The 16,150-nt window shown below is 50.9% G+C and overlaps 1 protein-coding gene across 1 annotated transcript in view; it reads right to left on the bottom strand.

Moving 5' to 3' along the window:
• Positions 1-593: 593 nt before the first annotated feature.
• CMYA5 (cardiomyopathy associated 5) overlaps positions 594-16,150 on the bottom strand; it is a 72,345-nt gene continuing 56,788 nt past the window's right edge. The window contains exons 9-13 of the mRNA XM_039911369.1: positions 15,058-15,205; positions 8,580-8,713; positions 7,774-7,873; positions 5,573-5,749; positions 594-1,434 (exon numbers count right to left, since the gene is read on the bottom strand). Of these exons, the coding sequence (XP_039767303.1) occupies positions 1,188-1,434; positions 5,573-5,749; positions 7,774-7,873; positions 8,580-8,713; positions 15,058-15,205 (806 nt within the window). The 3' untranslated portion in view covers positions 594-1,187. The remainder of the gene's footprint in view (positions 1,435-5,572; positions 5,750-7,773; positions 7,874-8,579; positions 8,714-15,057; positions 15,206-16,150) is intronic.

Genomic DNA, 16,150 nt, shown 5'->3' with positions numbered 1-16,150 from the left:
TGGAGCGAGAGGTCAGCTGGGTGCTGGGGGTGGGGCGGCCAGTGTGGGCAGTATGGGATATTGTACTCTCCTGAGCGCTTAGTACAGAGCTCTACACAGTAAGCGTTCAATAAATACCACTGATTGATCGGCCCACTGAGGGTCAGCCCCACCGCCCCTTCTGTTTCTGATCTCCATCAGGGCTGGCCCTTGGAGGACAGCACAGTAAGTTATCGAGATCGAAAGCTCCTTGAGGGCAGAGAGCGGGTCTACCAACTCTACGGTACTCCCCCCCAAGCACTGCCAGCAGCGTTCTGCCCGTAGTAGTCACTCAATAAATAGCAATGATGGATTGATAATACACAGTAGTAATGCATGTTTGCATCACTCTCCCATGCTAAACCTGCATTTTAGAAATATTTTGAGAGAACTTTAAGATCTTCCCCGGGAAAGAACTACGACTTCGCTGTCACGCTCGCCCTCACGCACAGGGGTACACGCAAACACGCGAGCCTTTCCGTGTCGTCGGCCTGGTGCCGTTTCCCTACCTCTGGCCGCTGATGTTCCTGGTGTGACTATTTTTGACAGTAAACCGCACAGAGCAGGGCTCTCCATTTTACTTTTTCTACCCATTTATTTGTCAAAATGGATCTTCTAAGGTTTAGCGTGGCTTCCTACATTGTGATTTAGAGAAAAGGGACCGGTGTGCAACAGCATCGATTATTTTACAGTGGCTAGGCACGACCTTTACACAGGTGAACTCTTTTCGGTGAGAAGTAGTCTCCAAGGGTGGCAGTTTGTCATCTTTCGGGGCCGTGCTGGGTCTTTTCCCGTGGAAAAAGTCTGTTTTCTTCCGTCGGCTGTTCGGCCAACTCCTAGGTAAGATTCCTTCCCTCCGACCTCTCTTCGACTTCATGATTATTTCATAGAAAATCAAGGAGGACGCAGCCGTCCCCCTCTCGATCCACAGTCGAAAAAGTGCTCAAGCACGCACAGCACCGTACAGAGAGTGGGAGGCTGCTTAATGCTCTCCCGTCCCGCGGCGCGTTCCAAATCTGAGGTGCCGTTAAGTCTTTACCGACGGTTATCACCGACGTGCCCGTTGGGGAGAGCCATTTATACGTGCGCGGTACCAGGAAGGGAGAGTCAAGTCCCCCTCGCATTTGAACCGTTTGTTTCCCGGATCTCTGTGCTTCGCGAGCTCACGGTTACTTGTGTTTGGCTAAGTCCGGTGGTTCTATGCCGGTGTGCAGGGTGAGCACTCCGGGCCTCTCCAGGGCGAAGGCCGGGTGGGCGGCTTCGCCGAATCTGTGCCGGATGATGAAGAGCAGCTGGCCGCTCTGGGCGTTTCGGAACAAGAGCCGCTGGCCGCCGTAATCCAGCAGGACCCCCACACGGGCCGGTCTCTCCGACACGTGCACGTTACTTACGACCCCGTTGGAGAAGAATTGGTATCTGGAGCGAAACGGCGAGGTCGTGAGAGAAATCAAAACTGGAAATAAATAAGCTCCCCCCTTCTTCCCCTCTAGATTGCAAGTTCGTTGTGGGTAGAAAACGCGTCTGACAACTCCGTGGTCCCAATGCAGTAGTCTGTACATATTAAGCGCTCTATAGATAGCACTGATGATGGTGATGATTAGTTGGGAGGCAGTTTATGGCCGTCTCCACCGTTAGAGTGTAAGCTCCTTGTGAGCAGGGACCAGGTCTTGTGAATATTATTACTATGGTTATGACTGATAACAATAACGATTGTGGTGCTTGGCACATAGTAAGTGCTTAACAAATACCATAATTATTATTATTATTATTGAGTGCTTACTAGGTGCTAGACACTGTACTAAGTGCCGGGGTAGATACACTGTAATTGGGGTAGACAAAGTCCCTGTCCCACGTGGGTTTTAATCCCCATTTTACAGATGAGGGAATTTAGGCACAGAGAACTGAAGTGACTTGCCCAAGGTCACTCTGAATACAAGTGACGGAGCTGGGATTAGAATCTAGGTTCTTCTGAGTCCCAGGCCAGGGCTCTATCCACTAGGCTATGATGCTTCCCTATTACTACTGTTGCTGTTATTATTATTATTATTGTTGTATTTGTTGTGTCTACTATGTGTCAAGTAGTGTACTAAGCGCTGGGAGAGATACGATTTAATCAGGTATTGCAAAGTTTCTGCTGTGTTGTCCTAAGAGTTTAGTTTGCACCCTGTGAAGGGCTCAATAAATACCATTCCTGTTACTAAAATCCCACAGCAATGTCATTTCAAGATTCCACTCTAGAGAGTGTTTCAGCTCAGCACAGAGTAGGAGCTCGATCAGTAGCATTGATTGATTGAGTGATTGATCATTCGCTTCCGGAAAGCTCACTGTGGCCAGGGAATGTGTCCGTTTATGTTACCCTGTACTCTCCCAAGAGTTTAGTACAGTGCTTTGCACACGGTAAGCACTTCATAAATAGGATCGAATGACGGAATGAAGCAGTGTGACCTAGTGGAAAGAGACAGGCCTGGGAGTCAGAGGGCCTGGGTTGTAGTCCCAGCTCCGTCACTTATCTGCCGGGTGACCTCGGGCAAGCCACTTCACATCTCGATGCCTGTACAGTTGGGATCGAATACCCCCTCTCCCCCTTTGACCCAGTGGGAGACAGGGACTCTGTCCGATTTGATTACCTTGTACCTACCTTAGTGTGTAGAGCAGTGCTTAATACATAGTAAGTACTTAACAAGTACTATTAAAAAACCCAAAAAAACCAAAGCTCCAAGAGCGCTCTCTCTCGACATTCCACCTTAGCACAAAGTAGGCAATCAAAATGATTGATCAACTGAGTGATAGTCAATCAATCATATTCACTGAGCACTTAGCATGTGCAGAGCATTGTAGTAAGTGCTTGGGAGAGTACAACAGAACAATCTAAGTGGCACAGGCCCTGCCCACCACGAGCTTACAGTCTAGAGGGGGAGCTGACTGTCTAGAGTGGGGAAATAGGAGAGATTGGTAGATAGATTATTCTCTTCAGCCCGATCTGACCTCCCATAGTCCTTCTGCTCTGAGAACCTGCCTGCTTCTTCCCCAAACCCGAGCTCTCCTCCGTGACTGGGCCCGCTGGGGACTGGGCCTTTCTTTGGGCAAGGAGCACCGCAGCCCGGCGACCGGCCCTTCCTGGACTTCTCCATTCCCTTCTGCCCACGCACTGCCCAAGGATTTCAACCGGCCGTTTCCGCCGATTGTTATTTCATCCCGAGCCCCGCCAAAGCTGCCAGACATCCAGAGTGCTCTGCAGGATTTCCCTCCGAGTGACGAATTGAAATGGTTGGAGTTGACAAAAAACGGAGAAATTCCTTTATGTAGCTTGTGGAGGGAAAACGTAATCATTTCTCTTACGCCTTCCCAGTCAGCCCACGGATGGAATTTATTGAGCGCCTTCCGAGGGCAAAGCACTGTACTAAGCACTTGGGAAAGCACGGCAGAAGCAAAACACGTGATCCTTAAGGTCTAAGGGGAGAATTAGCACTTCTTGCAAGGCTAATGCACTCAATCAAATGGTGCTCAAGAAATGCCATTGATTGATTAACTGGTGGAGTCCTAATAGACCATTCCATGCAATCAAATTGGGTCAGGCTGAACCCTGTTCATATCTTCACCCTTCAAGCACTTGATAGTCACCGCCTCCCCTCATCTCCATGATGCTTACATACACATCTGGAATGTATTTATTTATATTAATATAATATATACTCTCTAGACTGTAAGATTCTTGTGGGCAGGGAACATGTCTACCAATTCTGTTATACTGCATTTCATCATCGCATCATTATTTCTCCATCCTAATTGACTCCCATGCCCACTGCCCTCACCAGTTGTTTCAGAAATTTAACTCCCTCCCCAAAACCCCTGTCCCCCCGCCCCACCTCCCCCATCTCTTGCCGCTAATGACCTGGCCATCTACTTTATTGAGAAAATTGAAACCCTCAGGTGTGATCTCCTTAAAATCTCCCCTGCTTCGATCCAGTCCCTCTCCCTTCCTGCCCCTTCTTTGACTCTCCTGTCTTTTCTACCAGTATCTCAAGAGAAAGACTCCTGCCACCTCTCAAAATCCACCCCCTCCACCTGCATCTCTGAGCCCACTGCTTATCAAAGTGCTTGCCCCTTCCTTTCTTCCCTCCCTGACCACCATCTTCAACTGTTTATTCTCCAGTGGCTTTTCCCCCACCGCTTTAACGTCTCTCCCTATCCTAAAAAACTCTTCCCTTGACCCCACGGCTCCCTCCCGTTATGACCCCGTCTCCCTCCTACCATTCCTCTCCAAACTCATCGAGCGAGTCATCTACACCTGCCGTCCCTAGGTCCTTTCCTCCAACTCTCTCCCTTATCCTCTCCAATCTGGTTTCTGTCCCCTTCGCCGCACTGAAACCACCCTTTCAAAAAGGTCACCAATGAGCTCCTTCTTACCAAATCCACCATTCTCTATTCCATCCTAATCCCCCTCGTCCTGTCAGCTGCCTTGACTCGGGCAACCACCCCCTTCCCCTGGAAACATTATCCAACTTTGGCTTCACTGATACTGCCCTTTCCTGGTTCTCCTCCTATCCCTCTGGCTGCTCATCCTCAGTCTCTTTTGCGGGCTCTTCCTCTGCCTCCCACCCTCTTAACCGCGGGAGTCCCTCAAGGCTCAGTTCCGGTCCCCTTCTATTCTCCATCTACACCCACTCCCTTGAAGTACACCCACTCCCCTGGAGAACTCATTCACTCCCATGGCTTTAACTACCATCAAGATGCAGATGACTCCCAAAACCCCACCTCCAGTCCTGATCTCTCTCCTTGGGCAAATCACTTCACTTCCCCGTGCCTCAGTTCCCTTATCTGTAAAGTGGGGACTAAGACTGTGAGCCCCATGCGGGCCAGGGACTGCGTCCAATCACCTTGTATCTATCCCAGGGCTTAGTACAGTGCCTGGCACATAGTAAGCACTTAACAAATGCCACAGTTATTATTATCATTGAGTCCTGGAAGGAAACGGCTGACAGGAAGAACCCCCAAAAGATCTATGAAGGGAAGGTCCTCCAGCCTAGCCTCGCCCTGACCAGTAAATTTGTTAAGCGCTTACTATGTGCAAAGCACTATTCTATGTACCAACATTATTATTATTATTATGTGCTGGGGGGATACAGGGTGATCAGGTTGTCCCTCATGGGGCTCACGGTCTTCATCTCCATTTTACAGATGAGGTGACTGAGGCCCAGAGAAGTTAAGTGACTTGCCCAAAGTCACCTAGCTGACAAGTGGCGGAGCTGGGATTAGAACCCATGACCTCTGACTCCCAAGCCTGTGCTCTTTCCACGCTGCTTCTCTATGCTCAGGCCAAAGGCTGCCATCAGGGATCATGCCAAACTTGTCCGTCCCCTCTCCCTGGTCTTGCTCTGCCCTGGCCCGCTGAGCCCCGGAGCCAGCTTGCGCAGTGTTGGTCGGCAAACTCCGTCCGTCTCTTTGATTCCCACCGCTTTGCCCACCGCCCCCAAGCAAGAGAGAGGCGCCGGAGCAATGGGGTCAGGACGCTCGGTCTTGGGTGGACAAAGGCCAGGGTGATGGGTGGGATTACCTCTGCGGCTCCGAGCAGTGCATGTACCACGCAGCGTTGTCTCGGCCCAGGGCGCTGCCCGGTGCCTCCGAGGAAGCGGAGCAAATCCCGATTCGGTAAGCCGGGCAGTCCGCCACCGTGGTTTCCCAGTAGTGCTGGCCGCCGGCAGGTAACCGCTCCCCCAGGACGGATGGAATTCTGCAGGGAAAGGGGATGGAACTGAGCAATCCACAGCACACCACGGACTGAGCTGATACTGGAGAAACACACCGTGCGGCCCCCCGCCGCCCTCTCCCCTGCCTCGCCACACGCACGTGTTGATTTCCTAAAGATCTACTCTTCCAGGCTTCAGAACACTGCTGAAATCCCACCTCCTCCAGGAAGTTTTCCCAACCGAACTCCACCAGATCATTCCAAGTCCCCTTTAGCAATCATCTACAGATCAATATATCTCCTTTTATATCGTAGCAATTTACATATACTAACCATTCATTTACTTATTTAATGTTGGTATTTGTTAAGCGCTTACTACGTGCAGAGCACTGTTCTAAGCGCTGGGGTAGACACAGGGGAATCAGGTTGTCCCACGTGGGGCTTACAGTCTTAATCCCCATTTTACAGATGAGGTAACTGAGGCCCAGAGAAGTGAAGTGACTCGCCCACAGTCACACAGCTGACAAGTGGCAGAGCCGGGATTTGAACTCATGACCTCTGACTCCAAAGCCCAGGCTCTTTCCACTGAGCCACGCTGCTTCTTATTTATCCCCCATCCACTGTTCTTCATTCTAATCTATTTCAGTTGTATCTTTACCCTTCCTCACCTGTCAGGCCCATCCACTATGCAACTTAATTTTATTTATTTATGGCATTTGTTAAGCGCTTACTAGGTGCCGGGTCCTGTACTAAACGCTGGAGTAGATACAACTTAATCAGGTTGGACACAGTCCAGGACTCACATGGAGCTCACAGCCTCAGTCCACATTTTACAGACAACTGAGGCACAGAGAAAGAGTATGGGTTTGGGAGTCAGAAGATCATGGGTTCTAATCCTGGCTCTGCCACGTGTCTGCTGTGTGGCCTTGGGCAAGTCACTTCACTTCTCTGGGCCTCAATTATCTGTAAAATGGGAATTGAGGCTGTGAGTCCTATGTGGGACAGGGACTGTGTCCTACTTGATTTGCTTGCAATCACCTCAGTGCTTAGTACAGTGCCTGGCATATAGTAAGCAATTAACAAATTACCATTATTATTATTATTATTATGTGACTTGATCCACTAGGCCACGTTGCAACGATAGCCTCCTGTCGGCCTGCTGACCGTCTCGGTAGAAAATAACACGAATAAATAAATAAAATAAAACTGCATAGTGGGTGGGCCTGACAGGTAAAGAAGGATCCTCTGCTGGGCCCTCAGTTGGTGCTCAGGACGTGTTGGGGCTAGAACGTTGTCTAGGAATCAGGGAGCGTTCGTCCAAGAATGTGGGTCTGGCTGCTGGGGGGTAGAAGAAAAGATCGTGCTCGTGCACGTACAGGTGGATGCACTCGGTGAGGTCGGACATGGTGAGCTCTGTGAGTTCCTTGTGCTTTTTTTTTTTTGGTAATAACAATAACTGTAATATTTGTTAAGCACTTACTATGTGCTACTCACTATTCTAAGAACTGGGGTAGATATAAGGTAAACAGGTTGGACTCAGTCCCCGGCCCATGCGGGGCTCACCGTCTTAATCCCCATTTTACAGATGAGGGAACGGAGGCCAAGAGAAGTGAAGTGACTTGTCTACACACAGCAGACACGTGGTGGAACCAAGATTAGAACCCCAGTCCTTCTGACTCCCAAGCCCGTGCTCTCTCCCCAAGGCCATGCTGCTTCTCGAGTGCCTGGCACTGTACTAAGCGCTGGGACGGATATAAGCAAATGGGTTGGACACAGTCCCTGTCCCACCCGGGGCTCACAGCCTTAAAACCCCATTTTACAGATGAGGTAACTGAAGCACAGAGAAGTGAAGTCACCAACTCAAGGTCACATAGCAGACGTGGTGGAGCCGAGATTAGAACTCAGGTTCTTCTGACTCCCAGGCCCAGGCTCTCTCCACTAGGCTACGCTGCCGAACCCCTTGTTACGGGGTTGTGCGGGACACCTGCACCCAGATCCCTTCCCGGATCCAAGAATCGCGCCCGAGTAGGCCTGCGTCGAGCTCGGCGCGCTGTCCCGGCCCCACTTACTCCGTGAGGCGTCTCCGTTCCGTGAAGCAAATCACCATCCCGTCCGCGGAGATCTGAAGGGCGGGGTGAGCGGTCTCTCGCAGCAAGAGGAAGCGGGTTCCTGTGGCGCAGAGGGAAGAGGACGGACGGAATGAGAGGGGGGATCCGAACGCGGGAGGAAACAATGCGGGCCGTTCCTCCCTGAGCCGAAAGGAGAAGGAAGTGAACGTCTCCGGGCTCCCCGCAGAAAAAGTCCCTCGGGTGGGAACCGGCACTGGGCTAGATATCCCAAGGCTCCTCTGGGGCCAGTGCAACGAGCCGCTTCTCTGGGTACCTTCCAAGGAAGTGATGGAGGAAAACTTTCAGAAGTAGCCATCTTGGGGGTGGTCAACGAAGGGAAAACTCACTTATGCAAAAAAAAACCCTTTCCTTGTGGGATAATCTTTATTCTGTACGGTGAAAAAACAATCACATCGTAAGTGGTTCTTTGCCTGAGCCCCAGTGCTCAGAGCAAAGGAGCAAGAACTTTAGCAGCGCTGCAGGTGGACCTGAAATGAGGAATTAGGGTCATGAGTAGCATCTCCTGGTGGAAAAAGCCTGGCTCTGAGTTGTCTCAATCTGCTGTGTGACCCTGGACAAGTCACTTAACCTCTCTGGGCCTCATTTTCCTTGGCATTGAAATGGGAAGAGGAATCTGCCTCTCAGGGAAGTTGATAGGGAAGTGACTTAGGTATTCTAGGAATTATTAGGAAAGGATAATGCTATAGGTGCACGTTTGAGAACGGATTTGAGTGGGGAAGCTGGGGAGTCAGAAAATGTTGCTTTACCTCGTGTGGAGATGAGGGCAGCTTCGCTCTGTTCGCTCGTCCCGAAAGCGTTTACGGCTTTTGCATAGAAGAAGTAATTATCATTGGGCTGGAGGTTAACTTTCAGCTGTGTTCCTTTAATTCCGGAAAAGGACCTTAAACCAAAGCGAAAAGATGTGCATTTCAAAAGGGCACTCTATCATTATGCATTTTTGCAGGGGAGGAAACCTCATATCAATAAAGCAATGGTATTTACTGAGTGCTTACTGAGCTGGGATACTGTACTAAGCAACTGGGAGTTAGAAGATATGATCTCCCTTCTCAAGGGGCTTAAACTGAATAGGAGAGACTGATGGACACAAAATAACTTTCAGGCAGGAGAAAGAGGAGAATGGGAAGGTAGATATGTGAATGAGTAAGTGGCGCATGGCCTTCCTCCATTTCTCCTCCCCCTAATGATGATAATGATAATAACGATGGTATTTGTTAAGCGCTTACTATGTGCAAAGCACTGATCTAAGCACTGGGGGGGGGGATACAAGGTGATCAGGTTGTCCCACGTGGGGCTCACAGTCTTAATCCCACTTTCCAGCTGAGGGAACTGAGGCACAGAGAAGTGAAGTGACTTGCCCAAAGTCACACGGCTGACAAGCGGCGGAGCCGGGATTAGAACCCATGACCTCTGGCTCCCAAACCTGGGCTCTTTCCACCGAGCCCTGATAATAGCGGTGGTATTTGTTAAATGTTTAGTATGTGCAAAGCACTGCCCTGAGCACTGGGGCAGAGATGATATAAGCAGATCTGGATATGTTCCTGTCCCGCGTGGGGTTCCTGCCGGGTTAGGTATTATTGGGCTCCACTGATCTAAAGCACTTTTTAAGCCAGTCAGTGGTACTGAATAGAAGCAGCGTGGCTTAGTGGAAAGAGTCCGGGCTTGGGAGTCAGAGGTTGTGGGTTCCAATCCCGACTCCGCCACTTGTCTGCTGTGTGACCTTGGACAAGTCACTTCACTTCTCTGGGCCTCAGTTACCTCATCTGTAAAAATGGGGATTAAAAAAATGTGAGCCCCACGTGGGACAATCTGATGACCCTGTATCTACCCCAGTGCTTAGAACAGTGCTCTGCACATAGTAAGCGCTTAACAAATACCATAATTATTATTATTATTACTTACTGTGCGCAGAGCACTGGACTAAGCGCTTGGGAGAGTATGAGATAACAATCTAATGGACACGGTCCCTGCCCACATGAGCTTACAGTCTAGTGGGGGGGAGACAGACATTAATAGAAATAAATTACAGATTATGTACATAAGGGCTGTGGGGTCGGGGGGGGGGGGGGAGAAAGGGAGCAAATCCAAGTGGAAGGGTGACGCAGAAGGTAGTGGGAGAAGAGGAAGGCCTCTATCATTCTTCAATCGTGTTTATTGAGCGCTTACTGTGTGCAGAGCACTGCACTAAGCGCTTGGGAAGTACAATTCAGCGACAGATAGAGACAATCCCTGCCCACAACGGGCTCACAGCCCAGCCACGTCCCTGCCCTGCCATGTGAACTTGGGCAAGTCTCCTAACCTGTGTCTCAGTTTTCTTATCTGTGAAATGGGGATAGGATACCCGCCGCCCTGACCTCTTAGGTGCAAGTCCCTTGAGGGACAGGGACTGGGCCCAATCTGACTGTCCATTATCTACACCCCAGCACTCGGCACCGTGCTCTGACACCTAGCAAGTCCTGAAATAAATACCATTTTTTTAAAAAGGGTTTCCTGTCCTCATTCTCCCAGTTGACTTTTCATAGCGGTCCCAGCAGGGAGCACTACAGCATCCGTAGAACACGCTCAGCTTATCCCTGCTGGGATATTTCAAATTATTCCTTGTATTCTCTGCGGGGTGACCTTTCGCTGACCAACAGAGATCCCCTTTGGGACTGAGGTCAAGCCAAACAGGTCTGTAGAATCGGGCCCGTTAACGACCTAACAGATCGAGCTGCACACGAGAAAGCTCAAGGCCGATGGAGGTTACTTGGATGAGAACTATGCCAATTGGCCTGGTTGACTGCGACTGGACAAAAAACAGAAGGAGCTGTCATTTCTAAAGCCATCCTGGCACGGAGAGAAGAAAAAAACACACTTACAAAACAGAAGGAGTTTTCAAAGCCCGGCTTCCTGCCTCCCTGGAGGAAGCGAGAAGCCCCATTTAAGGGAGCGGTCGGGGGCCCGGTGGGCTTAACCGGGACCCCGCTGGGGTCCGGCGAGGGGCTGCGAACCCTCCGAGCGGCTCTGCTGGTCCCCTTCCTCTGCTCCGTTCTCCGGAGCTGCCCTGGCACTGTAGTTATGACAACGTGCACGGTTAGAGCCGACGAGCATCCTTTATTTAGCCTCTCCTTGGAGAAGCCCCTCGGAGAGGTGGAAAGACACGGGAGAGAGCAGAACCAATCGATCACATTTCAATCAATCGTGCTTACTGAGCGCTTACTGTGCGCAGAGCACTGAACTAAGCGGTTGGGAGAGTATACTAGACATGTTCCCTGGCCACAAGGAGCTTAGCGTCAGTTCTGCAGAGGCATCTGGTCAGAATTGTCTGGATCTTGATGAGAGGCTCCCACTCCCTCCCACCCATCCCCAGCCCAGGACCCAGTTAGAGCTGGACTGGAGCAGAGAACTAGAACTAGAACCCGTCTCTCTCTACCCCATCTCTTCCCCACCTCAGCCTCTAATCACAATTCCTGGCCACAGGCTGCTCCAGACTAGGCTAAACGTTCCCAGCAGCGAACCCAGAGAAGCAGAGTGGCCTAGTGGATAGAGCCAGGGCCCGGGAGTCAGAAGGACCTGGGTTCTAATCCTGACTCTGCCACTTGTCCGCTGTGTGACGTTGGAAAAGTCACTTCTCTTCTTTGTGCCTCAGCTACCGCAGCTGTAAAATAAAATATCTATTCTCCCTCTTCCTTAAACTGGGAACCTCATAATAATAATTAATAATAATTGTGGCATTTGTTAAGCGCTTACTATGTGCCAAGCACTGTTCTAAGCGCTAGGGTAGTTACAAGGTAATCAGGTTGTCCCACGTGGGGCTCACAGACTTAATCCCCGTTTTTACAGCTGAGGTAATTGAGGCCCAGAGAAGTGAAGTGGCTCGCCCGAGGTCACACAGCAGACAAGTGGGCTTAACAAATACCAACATTATTATTGTAATGGGATGTGAGGCCCCTGATGGGCTCCCCATTTTGACGCCTACAAGTCCATCAATCAAAGGTATTTATTGAGCACTCACTGTGTGCGGAGCACTGTACTAACTGTTTTGGAGAGAACAATACGATAGGGTCGGTAGACATGATCACTGCCCATGAGGGGCTTACAGTCTCGAGGCCTGGACAGTTAAAGAACTTCCTCAGCCCTTGGGAAACCTGTTTCCCGACAGCAACCGTGGGGAAACAAGCTTTAGCGGCCCTGCGTTCTCCAAACTCCTTGTGGACAGGAATCATGTCTACCTACCTACTCTATTCATAATGTTGGTATTTGTTAAGCGCTTACTATGTGCAGAGCACTGCTCTAAGCGCTGGGGTAGATACAGGGTAATCAGGTTGTCTCACATGAGGCTCACAGTCTTCTTCCCCATTTTACAGGTGTGGGAACTGAGACCCAGAGAAGTGAAGTGACTTGCCCACAGTCACACAGCTGACAAGTGGCAGAGCAGGGATTCGAACCCATCACCGCTGACTTCCAAGCCCGTGCTCTTTCCACTGAGCCACCCTGCTTCTCCTAAGCTACTCTATTGAAATGTACCATCCCAAGCGCTTAGGACAGTGCTCTGAATGCAGGAAGTGCCCAGTAAATACCATGACGGATTCTCTCCCTCAGTGATCCTGTGTTCTGCTGGCCACCCGATTAGAGAAATCATTTTTGGGAAATGAAAAGCAACAGGGAACTGAGTATTGTGTTCTGTGTACAGCAGGCTCCCATTCCAGCACTGCACACTCAAGGCACCAGTAATAATAATGATAATGATAATAATTAGGGTATTTGTTAAACACTTACTATGTGTCAGGCACTGTCCTAAATGCTGGGGTAGATACAAGCAAACCAGGTTGGACACAGTCCCTGTCCCACGTGGGGCTCACAGTCTCAATCCCTACTTTACAGATGAGGTAACTGAGGCACAGAGAAGTGACTTGCTCAAGGACACGTAACAGACAAGGGGCGGAGCTGGGATTAGAACCCTTGACTTTCTGACTCCCAGGCCCTATCCACTACGCCATGCTACAGAGTTCTGCGATGGCAAATTCTCACTCCCCTCAGCTGAGCCCCCTTTCCCTCTGCTCCTCCCCCTCTCCCTTCCCCTCCCCTCAGCACCGTGCTCATTTGTATATATTTTTATCACCCTATTTATTTTGCTAATGAGGTGTCCATCCCCTTGATTCTATTTATCGTGATTATGTTGTCTTGTTTTTGTCCGTTAGTCTCCCCCGATTAGACTGTGAGCCCGTCACTGGGCAGGGATTGTCTCTATCTGTTGCCGAACTGTCCATTCCAAGCACTTAATACAGTGCTCTGCACATACTAAGCGCTCAGTGAACACTATCGAATGAATGAATGAATGAGAGTCAGAGTGGGGTCCCGACCAGAACCTCCCCGGCTTCTCCTCGTCCCTTGGCTACAATAAGAAGACGTGAACGAGAGCAGAGAATCCAGCCCATCACAGGTTCGGGATGGGCCTGGAGACTTCTGCTCGTTCCCTCCTCTCACTCAGCAGACTTGAACAGAAGCGGAGAACCCCACCCTTCACTCAGGCTTGGGACAGGCCTGGAGACTCCCCCTCACTCCCTCCTCTCACCCAGCAGGAGCTGCAGGGGCGCCCGGCCTCGGGGGTTGTCGGGAAGCCAGGAAGAGGATGTCCAATCCCCAAGGGAGCCTCCGCCCGGGAATGGCCATTCTAGCTACCCCGACTCAGTGAGATGTGGGGAGGGAATTTAGATAGTCCCTGCCCCGACTGATTGGCGGCTCCCTGACTCTCCCCGACTTACCATGCGATTCACCGTTCCTCCCGTACCACCCACCCAGCCGATCCTGAGGTCCGGCTCCTTCCCTTCGCTTCCCAACTTCCGCCCGCAGCGGTGGGAACTGTAGAAGCTCTGGGCCCACTTGACCAGAGAAGAGCTTCAAGCTGGGTGGGGGGAGATCTCCAAAACCACACCCAGGAAAGGATCACCCTGATTCTATTTATTTGCTATTGTTTTAATGAGATGTTCTTCCCCTTGACTCTATTTATTGCCATTGTTGTCTGTCTCCCCCGATTAGACTGTAAGCCCGTCGAAGGGCGGGGACTGTCTCTGTTGCCGATTCGTACATTCCAAGCGCTTAGTACAGTGCTCTGCACGTAGTAAGCGCTCGATAAATACTATTGAATGAATGAATGAATGATAACAGCCATCCATTTTCAAAACCATATCAGGGACTGGTCGTTGGCATCAGCACACACTAACGTGTAAAAAGCCCGCTCTGCTTCCGGGAGAAAGAGCATCAAAACAACCACGTGCTTTGTGTCCTTTGGCCGTGAGTGGCGGCCCACGCGACCAAATCTGCAACGTGCTGCCCTCCTCGCCCACCTACTCCGAGCCCCAGCGGAGATAAGACCGGGCAGAAGGTGCTTTGCAAACCGGTAGCCCCGCTATCGACTCCCTGGATCTCGGGTTTGAGTCTCAGAGTTGAGGTTCGCCGTCATCCTTCTCGACCGATGAAGAAGGATCATCTAACACGTCCCCTAGCATGTAGGGAAACCCGTCTGTTCCGTTTCTTTCCTTTTCGGACTTGGGCCTGGGGGCCCGGGGATACAGTCTTCCTCAACTACCCCCACCCCCCAGAGGCGGCTCAACACTCACTCCCTGGAAGCAAACTCCCAGTGGCTGAGCGGGAGAAGATATTCCAATTTTCCTGGAAAAACAGGTCTACGGTTTTTGGCTCACGTCGTGAAGCTCTACAAGCACACTGGTAATCGGCTCCTGACTATCGCAGACGTATGAACCTAGCCCTGCAGAGCGATAAAAACATCGACACTAATATTGGAAATGCTTGCCTCCTCGTAATCCTGCCGATGTGTCCAATAAAAAGCACGCAGAAATACACGGAGCCCTTCCCGTGCCTCAAGCTAAATACTCCCCGAGGGATTTTCAATCATTTAAAATTCATGTATATTTCCTTTCCGGTGGGGGCTCTTAACTGCCTTAAAGCCCCTTGCTTTTCCCCGCCTCTGAATGCATCGCTGGAGAGTGATAGTTTTTGAAGACATTCCTGGTCGCAAATCAAGTCGGCCGCTTAATTAGCCTGGTGGAATTAAAGGTCTTTTTTTCTTTTTCTGATTCCGAGAGCCCCTTGCCAAGCCTGGCGCCACCCGGCAGAAGGGGGTTTCGGGGAACGGGCGATGGGGAACGCGTGCCTGGCACCCGCCGCCCCCTCCATCGCGCCCCACGGCGCTCCGAGGGACCCCACGGCCCATCGGGGACGACTGACCGGAGTCCCTCCCCCTCGGGGGAGTTCTGCCTGCAGTATTCGACGGTGTAGGTGTCGGTGGGCGCGGCATTGGCTTTGCTCCACCTTATAGTGGCGGTGTTCCAGCACACGGTGCAGTCCTCGGCCTTGATCGCAGGGGTGGACGGAGCTGTGGACACACGGTTGCGTCAGTGGGGACTGGAGCCGCGCTACCTCGTGCTGCGGGGGCGGTGCTGGGAAAGTCACATTCTAAGTTTTCTTTTTTATGGTATTTGTTAAATGCTTTCTATGTGTCAGGCGCTGTACTAAGCACTGGGGTGAATCCAGGGTAATTCAGTTGGACACAGTCCAAGTCCCACACGGGGCACACCGCCTTTTTACAGATGAGAGAACTGAGGCGCAGAGAAGTGAAGTGAGTTGCTCAAGGTCACCCAACAGAGAAGTGGAAGAGTTGGTATTAGAATCCAGGTCCTTTTGACTCCTCGGCCAGGGCTTTATCTACTGGGCCACGCTACTGCTCCAAACAAAACTCTAAAATGCACAGTGGACTGCCAATCCTTAGACAACAAGACGATTTTACAATTAACCTCATCTGATCTCCTCCAATGGGAATGACTGAAATTTGGGAAAATTACTCTGTAGGGGACCCAGTTCAGGACACCCTTTTTTCTTTCCCAGAAAAAAGACCCCAAGTAGCAGTGTGGCCCAGTGGAGAGAAGGACCTAGGTTCTAATCCCAGCTTTGCCCCTTGTCTGCTTTGTGACCTTGGGCAAGTCACTTCACTTCTCCGCGCCTCAGTTACCTCACCTGTAAAATGGGGATTAAGACTGTGAGGTGAGCGTCCTCATCTGTGAGTTAACTGTGAGTTACATCATCTGTAAAATGATGGGTTTAAGATTAACAGTGTCAGTTTTCTCATCTGTAAAATGGGGATTACGACTGTGAGCCCCACGTGGGACAGGCACTCTGTCCACTTAGGGCAGGGCCTGGCACATAGGAAGCACTTCACAAATACCACGGTTATTATTCCATGCAGCTCTGTGGCCAGACGGGCAGTCTCCCGTAACTCCACCCGCTCCAGATGAATTGAGGGAATGGTCAAACTGGGTAGGGT

The sequence above is a fragment of the Ornithorhynchus anatinus genome, chromosome 1 (assembly GCF_004115215.2).
Source record: "Ornithorhynchus anatinus isolate Pmale09 chromosome 1, mOrnAna1.pri.v4, whole genome shotgun sequence".
NCBI classification, from domain to species: domain Eukaryota; kingdom Metazoa; phylum Chordata; class Mammalia; order Monotremata; family Ornithorhynchidae; genus Ornithorhynchus; species Ornithorhynchus anatinus.
The sequence above is the reverse complement of the archived record's forward strand: the minus strand, read 5'-3'. Positions and strand labels throughout refer to the sequence as shown.